Raw genomic sequence first — 12,527 nt, forward strand, 5'->3', positions numbered from 1 at the left:
ACCGTCCAACGTCGATGTCCCGCACGCGGATGGTCGTGACGCCGCGACCACGCGTACCACGCGCCAACGTTTCGTCGAGCCGCGGGAAGGTCGTCGCTGCGAGCTGGTGAACCGCCGCGGATGGAAGTCGTCGCAGTTGTTACCCGGTGGCACGTGAACGAGCGCGAGTATCAGTGGTCAGTATCGCGACGTACGCGTCGGGGGTGTTGCACGGCGGCGTTTCGCGACGCTCAGTGGTGACCTCTCCAAGTCTGGATATACGAGGAGGCGCGATTAGCAAAGTTGCCTGTGCGAGGTTCAAAGACGCGATTGGAAACAGTGCAGTGAGACGGTATTGAATTTCTCGTGCGAGTCAGTTCCGCGTGGAGTCACGGGCACCGTGAGTATGGAGGCGTCGGGTGGCCGTCGTCAACGGAACTGTTGTGCCGAGTAAAACGATCGACGAGACGAGAGACCGCGTCCTTTGTACCTGATTCGGTGCGCGTAGCTGCAAATTGGGCATCGTTCAACTTCGTGGCAAGCACGCAAGGATTTGGACGATCGATCAGTGCGAGTGTTAACGAGGCGACGAGAAGGATCTCGAGGCCCGTATATGGGGTAAACAAGAATCACAGTGTGTGCGTCTACGACGAGAGCATAGTGCGAGCTATTTAACCTACTTTTGCCCGCGACCGATTTTAAATCCCCCACTATTCACCTAACGTCTCACGATCCTTACGTAACGTCATTTGTCGTCGCCGATCCGTAGTTATCCGATTTATCAGTCGCTTCTACCCAAGTGTCGAAGCACGTGTGTCACACGGATCCTTCCGTAGTGCGGACCAACCTAACCACTCATCGAATTCGAATCGCGTTATTCGCGATCCATGGAAACAACCACGGTCTCCATCCGCCGATCTTCATCCGACGAACGCTTCGACAGACCCGCTACAAACGTTCCGTCGTGTCGAGGCTGACGCGTAGCGACGGGACGCGTCGAACGTTCGGGCCGTGTGACGAGCCGTTCAACGAAACCTATGACGAGACCTGCCAGTGTCGAGCGATCAGCGTTCCTTGTGCTCACGCAGTCGTTCGTGTCGTCGACGAAGGCATCGCGCGAACGAACGAGTCGCTGGTACGAGCCCCGACGCGAAACGAGGCGTAGCTGCTGCGAGCGGATGCCGCCAGCCGACGGCCGTCGCCAATAGATACTTGGAAACCGGGTGGAACGCCAGTCCCGCGTGCGAGACGGATGCGTCCCTAAGCGGAAACCGGCGGCAACCTCGACGTACGACGCGATTCCGCGCGACACACGGCCTCGCGAGGGCACCGTTGATCTTGCGTTGCGTTGTACAGATCAGTCAACACGACGTTAGGCTTCTATAGTATGGAGCGGGGCAGCGGGGGCGGGGGGAGCCTCGAGCTAGCCGGAGGTGGAGGCGGAGGCGGCGGGAACACGGATCTGTGTCTTCAGGATCTGGTGACAGGATCGGCTACCGGCCTGTCGGTCCAGCATCACCAGCATTCCGCCTCGATGGCCGGCCTCCACGGTGATCACCTTCAGGGGACGATGCACCACCACGACATCCACGGGAACTCCCATCACGAGGCGTCGATGCTTCACAATTCGAACCATCACTTGCCTGAACCACTGGAGAAGCTGAAACGTGGTGAGTCGGTCACAATATCGAGAGCCAGGTTTCGGCTCGGTTTTCTTTCTTACGCGAACGACCCGGTTAAGGGTGATTCGCGCGAGCATCCGACGCAGGGTGGTTTTGGTATTTGGATGGTCGTATCGTTGGATTCTTGTTTCGACGGTGGAATGGTTTTGGCTGGGCGTAAGTGGGATTGAAAGGTGATTCGAATGGAAGAGAAACGGTGTGATAAGTATGTAAATATTGGTTGCTCGGAGGCAAACAAGTGTCCTTAGAGGGAATGTATGTAATTGGGTTGTGTTTTATTGCTGGAACGGAGCTCCGATGCGAAGGGTTTTATTAATTGTTTGATATCGTTATTATCGTGAGAAGCGTGATAGTAATCCGTCACAAAACACCTGTATTACTTTTTTTATAATAGGCTATATCTTTGAGTCATTTACTTTCTTTCTCGTTCTCTTTGGAATTTACAGATTGCTGCGTTAAAAGCTTTTTAGTTAGTCTTTTAATTCCGTACTAATAATAAGAACCATTCATTTTCTCGCAAATAGAAATAAGAAAGAATCAGTCTCTTTGGATCTTTAATACCTCTTTTCTTTGTATCGACGTTCATGGTTTTTATTTTCTAATATTTTGATAGCAAAACTTTCGTTTACTATCAGCACTGGTATAATCTTGAAAGTCTTCATTGTTAAATATATCATATTGAAATAGAATCTAAAGGAGAAAGAGTTGATTGCTATGAAATTAGGCACATTTTCTGTCACTTAAATACTACATATTTATATCGTAGTAGAATCAAGTTACTTCACAATGACATACTCCCTCTTATTTTCTCCTTTATTCAAATTAACCATATGCATCTGAATCAAGAATATTTAAGAGTATTTTTTATCTATTACCTGCCAGACATTGTCTATCCAACTATGTACACTTTTCAATTCGTAAAAACCAACAATGTTCACATAAACTTACCCTATTTCTTATACGAAAAAGTAACTTCATAACCTACTTAATCCACTGCTGTAAACGACGGCTATAGTCGTCCAATTTTTGACAATATATAAGCGAATTACTATAATAGTTACTCTCATTAAACTCTCGATTACTAGTAACCCTCATTCGTTCATAAGAACAATTATCGAACTTGTAAAGTAAAATGCCTCTGCAACGATCATAACCATCGTTTGTTCCGAGTACAAAAGAAAAAGTATTGACCAATGGATTAAGAGTAAGTCACAGTCAAGCATTAACAGCTGACAAAGAACCATCAACTGAAAAACGATTTCATCTTTCAACAATATGCACAATCGGATCCCCATACCGTTCGAACTCTCCTCAAAGACATTTCGTAGCTAATATTCATTATTGCTATCTACACGATAAGATCTAAACGAATGTAATTCATTGTTAACAGCTAAAGACATCGTTTCTCTGCACTAAAATATTCACGAGCCCGTATCTACGTAGACTTAACACGGTGTAAATGAATGAGAGGCGTTCGAGCTGAACCGCTTGGATTAAATTTGAGTGCCACGCGAAAAGATATTGTTTCCTGCTCGCAGAAGTATGTCAGAAGTCTAATTGCCTCTTGTTCCGCGCACTCCGATCGAACGTCGATACAGCGTCGGACATTGTTTTCTCGGTACGGTGGCTATCAGCAACCGCAATCGGTTCTGGAGGGCTCGTCGATTCGTTTGATTTTGTTATAACGCGATATTATCGGTATTCTGCTCATTCGAGCACGGCAAATCTAGGTATCGCCGCCTTTCTGCCTTCGAATCGTGCAGTACGACGTGCCCGTTATCGCGCATCTTTTCTGAAAATCTCGTATCGGCTGACGCAGCAAATTTGCACGATACGCGTACGGCAAGATTAATACGATTAAATACGATGCTTTGTTTCCCGTTTCGCCCGCTATTCGCGAGCACAACGTGTCGTTTGTACTGTTCTACTTGGACCATTTACAGGAGCACCTCTCTTCGATCATAGACAGTCAGTTGTAGCGATCGGTTCGTATTTTCTTTAGTGGAATTCTGAAAATTTACGATGGTACGTTTTTCAGGTATTTCTTGATTGTGAAAAGTGTAGGTTTATGCACGAAGGTTTCTTGTTTCTTTTCTCGTCTCATGTGGCAAAGGTCTAGACATGTATTTTGTATTAATCGTGGAAATTCGACCGAATGGGATTCAATATATGATAGAAATTGTGCAGTTAATCGTGCAGTTTGCGAGCAATTTATCGCGATTTTAATATTTTCACTGTAGTCGATGACAAGGTTCTGTTCGAGCGAGTTCCCGGCTGAATTGAACGTTTCGACGGCCAGGAATGGAGCCACCGACGTGTGACACTTTTGTTGCAACCTCGTTGAAAATTTTCGAACGATAAAGCAACATTGTACGTTGATTTTTGTCAAGTGCCAGGCGAGCACAGATAAAATATATTAGTACGAATAACTTTGATAAGCACCGCACCCATCGTGTTATTCCAGCTCTGATACGACGCGACGAATAAAATTTCTGACCCGCACCGCGGATACCATTTAAAGTGGAGTGAATTATTATGCAAAAATTTGGGGGTCTGCGCGATTTTTATTCGAAGTATCGTTAATCCCTTACACGTTTATCACGGCTACACGTTACATGTACGTTATTACATATAAAAAGGCTGTTCGAAGATAAGAAATTTTGATACTCGATTGCTAGGTGTCATTAATGTGATTAATCGATTACTACTTTGAGTATGCTTGTTAGACACAAAAATATACAATTTTTACGATACAGAGCAATTATAATTTGTATTTATTTTACTCTGGAGTATGCAATATTTTTTGTGTATATCTTTACACGATTCCAACAATCTCGTTTTCATTATCTGAATAATTCTGAGTATCGTAACTCCCTTAAATATTATTGGACATTCTAAAAGAATTTTATATTCCCAAGAGATGACTCTAAAATATTAGATGACAAGATAAAATCGTAACATGTAGCTACCTTAGTTTGGACATTTCATTACCGTTCTCTATATATCAAAATTTTTACTATAAATATGCAGCAGACCTGCAATCACACGACTCCAATATAAAATACAAAATCGTCATCTGCAATCGATAGACACATCATAATTATCGTAATCCACTATCTAACTCTAGAAAAAAAGTAACCATCCTCAACCAAGTAGAATCGTGTCTTTTTACAATAACCAAACCGACGATTAAACCTGGGAAGACGCTCGCTCCAGGCACCGTACGAAGTCTCTCCTTCGTCGCTTATCTTTATCTCTCGGTCGAGCGAGAGCGTTAGGTGGTTCCAAACGCGTGGCGGCCTAATTTTTCACCGAAAACCGGAACCCACGTACCACGGGGCGGGCGATGCCTTCGAGGCCGAGATAAAGAGCCGAGGAAACGGGCCGCGTGAGCAAACACCCGAATCCCGGCGTATCAGCGGTACCATTCGTTTCGCGTCGATGAAGAAGAGGAAGAAGCGGAGGAGGAAGCGGAGGAAAGAGAAAGAAGAAGAAGAAGAAAAAAAAGAAAGAAACGCCGTCGCTATTTCATCGATCGTCGAAGAAATTCAGCGACGACGGGGACGAAGACGATCTCTCAGTGGCGCCACCACCTGTTTTGTGATTCATTAACTCACCGGCTTATCGGGATAAGGCAGACTTATCCGGGGCTCGAACCCGACACTGCGGCTAAACCCGATCTTATTCCAATGGCATTCCACCTATCCCCGTTTCAGTTTCACTCCTGAAGCCAGCCAGTTCCCACTTGCAGACCGCAGGTACCATCGCTCCTCGCGGGGTCACGCTCTTCACGCTTTTCTACCCTTCCGCGTGCGCGTAGTGCGGACCGCTCGTTTGGTTCGAGGAAGAACGGCTGGTTGATCAGTTGGCGAATTGGCAAATTGGTTCAAGCGTTTGCTTGGCAATTTTTTTTTGTAGAGGTTTTGTCATTCCTTGAGGATTCATTTTTGGAAGTTTTCTATCGTTTTTCGTGGGGACCTGTGTATTGAGGAACTGCTCGATTAGCATCTGCAGTGATTTTGTTGGCTACCTTAGTAGGACGATTTTTCTTCTTTTGACAATAAGAAGTTCAAATTCTTGAGTTTGAAGAGTTTTTGCAACATCGTTTCGAAATTCGAAATTTCTTCTGATAATATTCACACTTTAATCGCTAACTAATTCCATAGAAATTCATATCTTGAATATTAACTTCCTCCTTCCCAAAGCTCGTGCGCATACATTAAATACATAAATTGAAAATTGATCGATCAGCTGCAAACTGATATAACACGGCGCACAAATATTAGACGAATCTAATTTCCGCAAGGTGAACACTCGCTTTTGACTCTCACCGTGGCCTACGCGTCGCTCGAATTATTCATGAACATCGTTGGCCCAGAATTAAAACCGCGTTTGCGTTTCACTTCCGCTAAGGATTCTCGTTAATATCGCATCAGCGGGGAACGCGTCGATCATCGGGGGAATTGGCTCGACGACCCCCGCCGCTCGTTCGTCGTCCGCTTTCTAAATGCAATTTCTTCGCGAACAATCGCCAGAGAACGGAAGCCCTTTCGTGGAATCAGTTATCCCTTTCGTTCGATCCCGATATCCCAATATTTTGTCAACAGGCTGGCATACGGCCTGTACCGGATTCCCGATCGAAGGCCCCCCCTCAGTGGTCATTAACTACCCCTTTATTATGGGCTCTGGCTGCGCGAGATCGGGCCCGCTGGCAGATGTGCCAAAGTCAACCCTTGTTGCCTTCGTCTAATGGTGTTGACAAATTGCTCGGCTAGCCGCTAGCTCACCCCAGGGAAGGCCACGGTGGAAACTCTTCTGCCCGCAGACTCATTGCCATTTAGACCTGCAATCTTTCAGATCACCGCGCCCGCTCGAATAAGACGCATCCCTTCGCTGTTCGATCTCACCCCGTATGAATTATAACGGCCGCTGAGCAATTGCAATCTGCGAATCCTCGTGATTAACGGGCACTCTGCTTGGTAAACTGGAATACTTCCGTGCTGTTGGTGGTCATTCTTTTGTCATTGGTAGCGGCTTCAGGAGGGGTTCTCCAGTTCCATTTCGAGATTTAGAAATTGGAGTTTCTTTGTTTAAATGTATGTCAGTAGCGATGTTGAGGAAATTAGATAAGTAGATCGTTTGGAAGGGAAGTATTTATGATCTAGAATTTATATTGCTTTATATTCCTAAAGTAAAAACTGTGTTAAAGTAATTCAGTTCTATGCGATTATTCGAATGCATAGAAATCTGAATAATTTGCGTGGAAAATTGAGAAAAAGTATAGAACGGAAGACGTGTCCTTCTCGAAATATATTTATGAAAAAAAACCACAAGAGAGAAACGACACGCTAGTCAAACAAAACACACCAACGCCAATGTTCATTATTTCATTTTATTTTTTTATATACAATTTGAGTCGCTTTTCGATTCACTTGGTGAACCTGTGCTGGTTGAGTAACGCCAAGAAAGGTTAACCGTCTCGGTAAATCGTCAGTTCTACAGACGAGTGTCTACTGAAAAGGGGACGTTATAGACTCACCAGGGAGAGTGAAGTCGGTCGATGATCCGAGCCATCGAGCCGATTTTCTGGCTTGATTTTCTCGATCACCGAGGCAATCGCGGCGCTCCTCTAAGCGCGACAGGGGCCAAGCCCGCGGGATCAACATAGAAATGAACTGATTTCCTTCCCATTATCTGAACCGACGGTGCGGAGGCTCGCCTAGCTCAGGAGCAAGGCTCGCGTACTCGGTGGGCCCCGATTCAAGCGGGCTGACTCGCTGTCGAGGGTCGTTTCGCCGTGGAAATTTCTGTGCGTGCCGATACGTGTGAGAACGGAGCAGCCAACGGCCACGTCGCGAAACTTGCGCCCTTCGAGGGTGTAATCCTAGAAGCGTTTCAAAATATACCAGCTCTTTCGACGAACCTCATTCTAGACTTTATTAAGTGCATCTGTGTATACGTTGTTGTGGTTTTGCTGCAGAGGATCGTGGAGATGTGTGTGCGTTAAATTGAGCAATCGCGAGCCGATGAGATTAAGAGAAGGATGACTTGGAATTTTCTTAGAAAATTTCCTCAGTTTTTACGATCAGAGTGCAAGATAATAGTCGATTGATTTGAGAGGAGTGAATTTTTTATAATATTCTCAAATTTCTAATTGCAAAGTAAAATAATATTATTATTAACCATGCAACAAGATTTCTGTTTAGAGATTTTTAATCTTTTAAACTTTTTCAAATTTATGGAATGATTATTAAAATTCTTTGTTATTTGTCAAAGTTCGAGATATGTTTGAATGAAGTCGTGCCAAAAGCAACGCTTTTCGCGAGAAAAATCGAGATCAAATTCTGAGACGTAACGAAATTGATTTCGTTTTCATTCCGTGTCGTTTCCCGGTTACAAAAAGGAGAAGCGTCGCGTGAAGGGCTACGGGGAAAAAGGAGACGAGGAGATTACGTTCCAATTAATTTCCACGCTAGCTGCGGGGGGTTTTCCACGGTAGCGCCAGGCTGTCTGAAAGCTCTCCCAAAGACATTCTATACGCGGAGTTTTCCGAAACGCTCGTGACACGCGCGTTAAACTCGAAAGATACACTGCCTCTCAGATTACTTATCGGTTCCATGTGCACTCACCCTTGTGTCAAGTTGAAACTAAACAAATTGCTTGACAACCGCCACCGAACCCTACTCACGGAATCGGTTGTTCCCGATGTATCCATCAAACCTGCCATTTTCCTCGATAAATACTCGTGCATCTGCATCGGTTCCTTTCTAAGAAGAATAGCAATACCTTTCGAGCTAACTCGATGATGATTCCTCAAACACTTTGTTTCTTGTCACATCAATGAAAGCATATTTCTATAAAGTACAAACTCATCGCATAAAATTAAATATATCTTATTATTAACGAGAAATCTTCCTTTATTATGATCGTTCTATGATAAAAAGCTAAATCTATCTATCTATGATTCCAATTCCTTTTTAATAAAAAATACTATACCAGTCACAAGCAATTGGATATTTCAAAATCTCTATAGTAATTAATTACACCAGGTATAGAAATATTGAACTTCGCACGAATTCCTTAAACTTAATTCAAAAAAAGTCCAGCTAAAATCAATTCGAACAGATTGTACGTCTCGCTAAATAGCGCGCGCCCCCACGGAAGCGTAAATATCTTCCAAAACGAGGAAGCTCGCTCGACAAATCCCGAGGACGAGCAGTGCAATCGATCTGCGTACGCGTTTCCGAATAATTCCAGACGTGGGACAGAAGTGTGCGGCTCGTACGAGCTGGTCCGAATGGCGGCCGTTACGATCCGGCGCGGTTGACTAATAAACGACTTCCTAAGGAAGCCAAGGATTACGAGATTAGGGGCGAAGACCGGTCGGCAGACTGCGACTTTCCACTGGAGATCGGTGAGCGTCTCAGGCTCGCAGGTGCTCCTGTCACGTTGTCGTACTTCAACCCCCGACGTTCCTCCTTCTAATTATCGGCCATACGACTCTGCTCGTCCGTCATTCGAAAATCTCCGCCGCACACCTCGCTACGTGACACACTTTGCTTTTTCTCGACCGTGGCCTGGGACAGGAAATGCGTGCGGTCAGCTTCGTGGGGAAACGTGTGAACGCTGTGGGGAGTTTTGCGAGACTCTCGTTTAGGGGAAAACCCGGCTGGAACTGGGCAAGTCTCTGGTTATTAGTTTGTTTCTCCTAACTCGATAAGACGTTGCGTGAATTTGGAAGTAAGAAATTAGACGAAGAGAAATTATCTGAATTGTTTTATACCGTAGAATTTTGTATATGATGTTTTAATGCAATTTATTTTTACCTTTCCATGATGAAGGAATTATTTGGTATTAAGGGAGAACCTTTGATATGCTCTAAAAAAGAGTTCAGTGTGTGTGTTTGGCATAGTCGTGTGTGCAACGTTGAGCGAGCCCAAGAATTTTGCGAGAATGACTAATTTCGTGCGACTTTCGTATGGACCTCGCAGCTGCGCGATATAGATATTTCAGCGACCCCAGTTGGCCCTCTTCATCGGTGAGTTGCACCGCGACATGGTCCACTAAACACCCACAATTTTTACAGCACATGTCATTTTATTTATGCTCGTGCATCACCCTCTCATTGGTCGACTATCGACAACGTCCCGCGAACCGTAAAACATTACTTCTGAGACGTGTACTTTCTATGGTCAGCCATTAATCACGCGAGATGACACAGCGCGAAATTATTATGCACGAGTGAAACCAGAAAAGCGTTGCATCGCTCGTGTTCCGACGGATAGTGTTTAAATAAATTATTGTAGGATTCTTCGATATCATTTGTTATCTTTATACTATTTTCTATATCTTTGAAAGATAAATTCTCTATTTTAAACAGTATTAGAGAAAAATGTCTGCTTAAGCAAATAGCTGATTTTCTAAGATCGAACGAAGTATCTTCTTAATTCAACAAATTCAGAGATTTAAGATTATTAATATTAAGAAGCAAAATATAATACAAATTTAGTTGAAGTTAATTATTCGAGGTGAAATATATAAATTAATTGAAAAATATATGTACCAGAGTGAAATGAAATGATATCAGTGTACAGTTTAATTATTCCTCTGCAGTCAGGAATGAATCTGGCGAATATCGTATTTAACGTGATATCGGGTTGTTAGTTGTTTAAACCACTAGATGAATGTGTTAGGAAGGAAAATATTACTGCAATAGTGAATCAACAAGCGGCAAATGTCAGTCCTCATCAAATATCTCTTGATCGATGCCGCGGATATTGGTACAAGCTGTATTAGCCAGCGAGTAAAATTTCCGGGTAATGAAAGCGCCGCTGGAATAACTCTCCATCGATAATTTTATATCGGAGATTACGATGCTCCTGCGGAGATTATAATCCCTGGATTTTATAACTTTCATGGAGTACATTCATCGTGAGCCTAGCGTTTTATGAAATTGAAAAAGGAGAATTACCCGTGATACATTGTACGCGGCTAATTGCTTAAACAGGAAACACTGTTTCCATTAACGAATACAAGATGATATTAATTTTCTTCTGTAACGAAAAACCACTGACAGAATTACCTCGACTATTTTAACATCGATAGATAATAATTCCTCTGTCACTGCCCCAATTGCTATTAAATATTCTCAAATTACTAAACTCAGAATAAAAATAAGTAATCAATAATGATTTTTCAGATCGCAAATTCAAGTCGTTTAATTCACAATTATTTCTTTTCGATCACGTACGATGTTTGGTAACAAAGAGCTATTGTGACTCCTCCCTATTTTCTTCGATACGTATACGATTCTCATGAGATCTCCAGCAGAGTTCTTGGAGGCTTAACGTGTCGTATCGTTTGACGGTTCTACTGTTCGTTGCTATGGATTCGTGGCTGAGTTACACGAGACGTGAGAACGGGGGATCCTCGAAGGGCGGAATGTGGCCAAAAACTATCCCACCCTTTCCTGTCAAACATTCGACGTCCATTTTGGTCAGTGCCTCGCGGATATTTCGTTCCGTCCGTTTACCGAGAAGATTACACATTGATCCCAGGACTCTCTCGCGCTACCACCAAGAAAAATAGAACCGTAGACCGTTGTCAATGTTACAATTTCGGTCTTAACATTGAAATCAAATTTCATGGAATATTTTCGTATTAAATTACGGATATTCGTGTTTTGATATTTTTATATTATACGAATTATTTTTAACACATTCATGTCCAAGAAAATTTGTTAGAAAAAAGCTTGAAATGTTCATGGAACTCGTCAAGAATCAACTAATTAAAAAAATTGTGTGACTGAAAAAGCAATCACTATCAATGTTTCTGGTTATGTATGATTCTTAAGTGAGTGTATATTAATTTTCATTACTAAATAATAAATTGAGAAACATTTCTTCTTTTTCAAACTTAACCCTTTGCAGTCTTTTGTCGAATGTGACTCGACATCAGTAAATAAAAAAAAAAAGATATTTAAGCTCCATAAATATAAATTGTAACAAAGTTTCAGAGTTATATTTAATACAATTAGTAAACATAGTTGTTTAGAAGTAGTAGTTGAAGAACTACTTTAAAATAAATTTTAAATAAAATACTTAAAATAGTAAGGAGTTGTTGGTAACGAAATTAAAAAATAATCCGGAGTGCAAAGGGTTAAAAACATTTATTGTCCATCTGTCTTCAATTTTTCGATCAGTGGACCCATCTGTATAGCTTTGCTGACTCTTGCTTCTTCCATTTTGGTTGTCCACAACAATTACAAAGTTATTTCAAGTTTCTTTTCCATGAACAACAATACGATAGACACACGAAACCATAATTCTCTCAATTAAAGTATATAAACTTCACCATTCATCCACCAATCCATCTACGCGTCTTTCAAGATACAGAAAAATTCGGGAATCACAATTCACTCGAATATTCCCCAAAATTGCTCGCGACAAACTAAATCGCGAGCAAGCAAAAGGTTCGCGCGAGCTCTGACGCCACCCTCCATCGAGGGTGGAGCCGTCATCCATCTCTTTACCGAAATTTTCCATAATTTTCGTTCCGAGAAAGATAGGAGAGGTAGAGGAAGGCGTCGAGGTCGTGGCCCGGTGTCCCGTTTCGTGTCCCACGTTCGCACGTGTTTTTCACACGGAAAAAGAATCGCGCCGCAAGGCGATGCTCGGCTGCAAGAAATAAAGAAACGCGAGGGAGAAAGAGAGCCAAGGGATAGTGGTAACTAGAGGGCCGCCCGGACAGGTTGTAACTCACAAATTTATTACTTTCCCCCGCGGCTTCGAGTTATTCTATGCCAAAGACAAACCGGCCGGGGAGGAACCGACGGGGACGAATATCTCAGCTGCCTCGTCGCGTTTT

The 12,527-nt window shown here is 43.2% G+C and overlaps 1 protein-coding gene across 6 annotated transcripts in view; it reads left to right on the top strand.

Moving 5' to 3' along the window:
- The first annotated feature begins 941 nt into the window (after positions 1–941).
- Ptx1 (pituitary homeobox homolog Ptx1) overlaps positions 942–12,527 on the top strand; it is a 34,348-nt gene continuing 22,762 nt past the window's right edge. For 4 of the 6 annotated variants that reach the window (XM_076910021.1, XM_076910022.1, XM_076910024.1 and 1 more), the window contains exon 1: positions 942–1,646. In XM_076910021.1, the coding sequence (XP_076766136.1) occupies positions 1,367–1,646 (280 nt within the window). In that variant the 5' untranslated portion in view covers positions 942–1,366. Of the gene's footprint in view, positions 1,650–12,527 lie in introns of all 6 variants that reach the window. The other 2 variants (XM_076910023.1, XM_076910025.1) reach the window with 1 other exon arrangement.

The sequence above is a fragment of the Xylocopa sonorina genome, chromosome 2 (genome assembly GCF_050948175.1).
Source record: "Xylocopa sonorina isolate GNS202 chromosome 2, iyXylSono1_principal, whole genome shotgun sequence".
Taxonomy (NCBI): domain Eukaryota; kingdom Metazoa; phylum Arthropoda; class Insecta; order Hymenoptera; family Apidae; genus Xylocopa; species Xylocopa sonorina.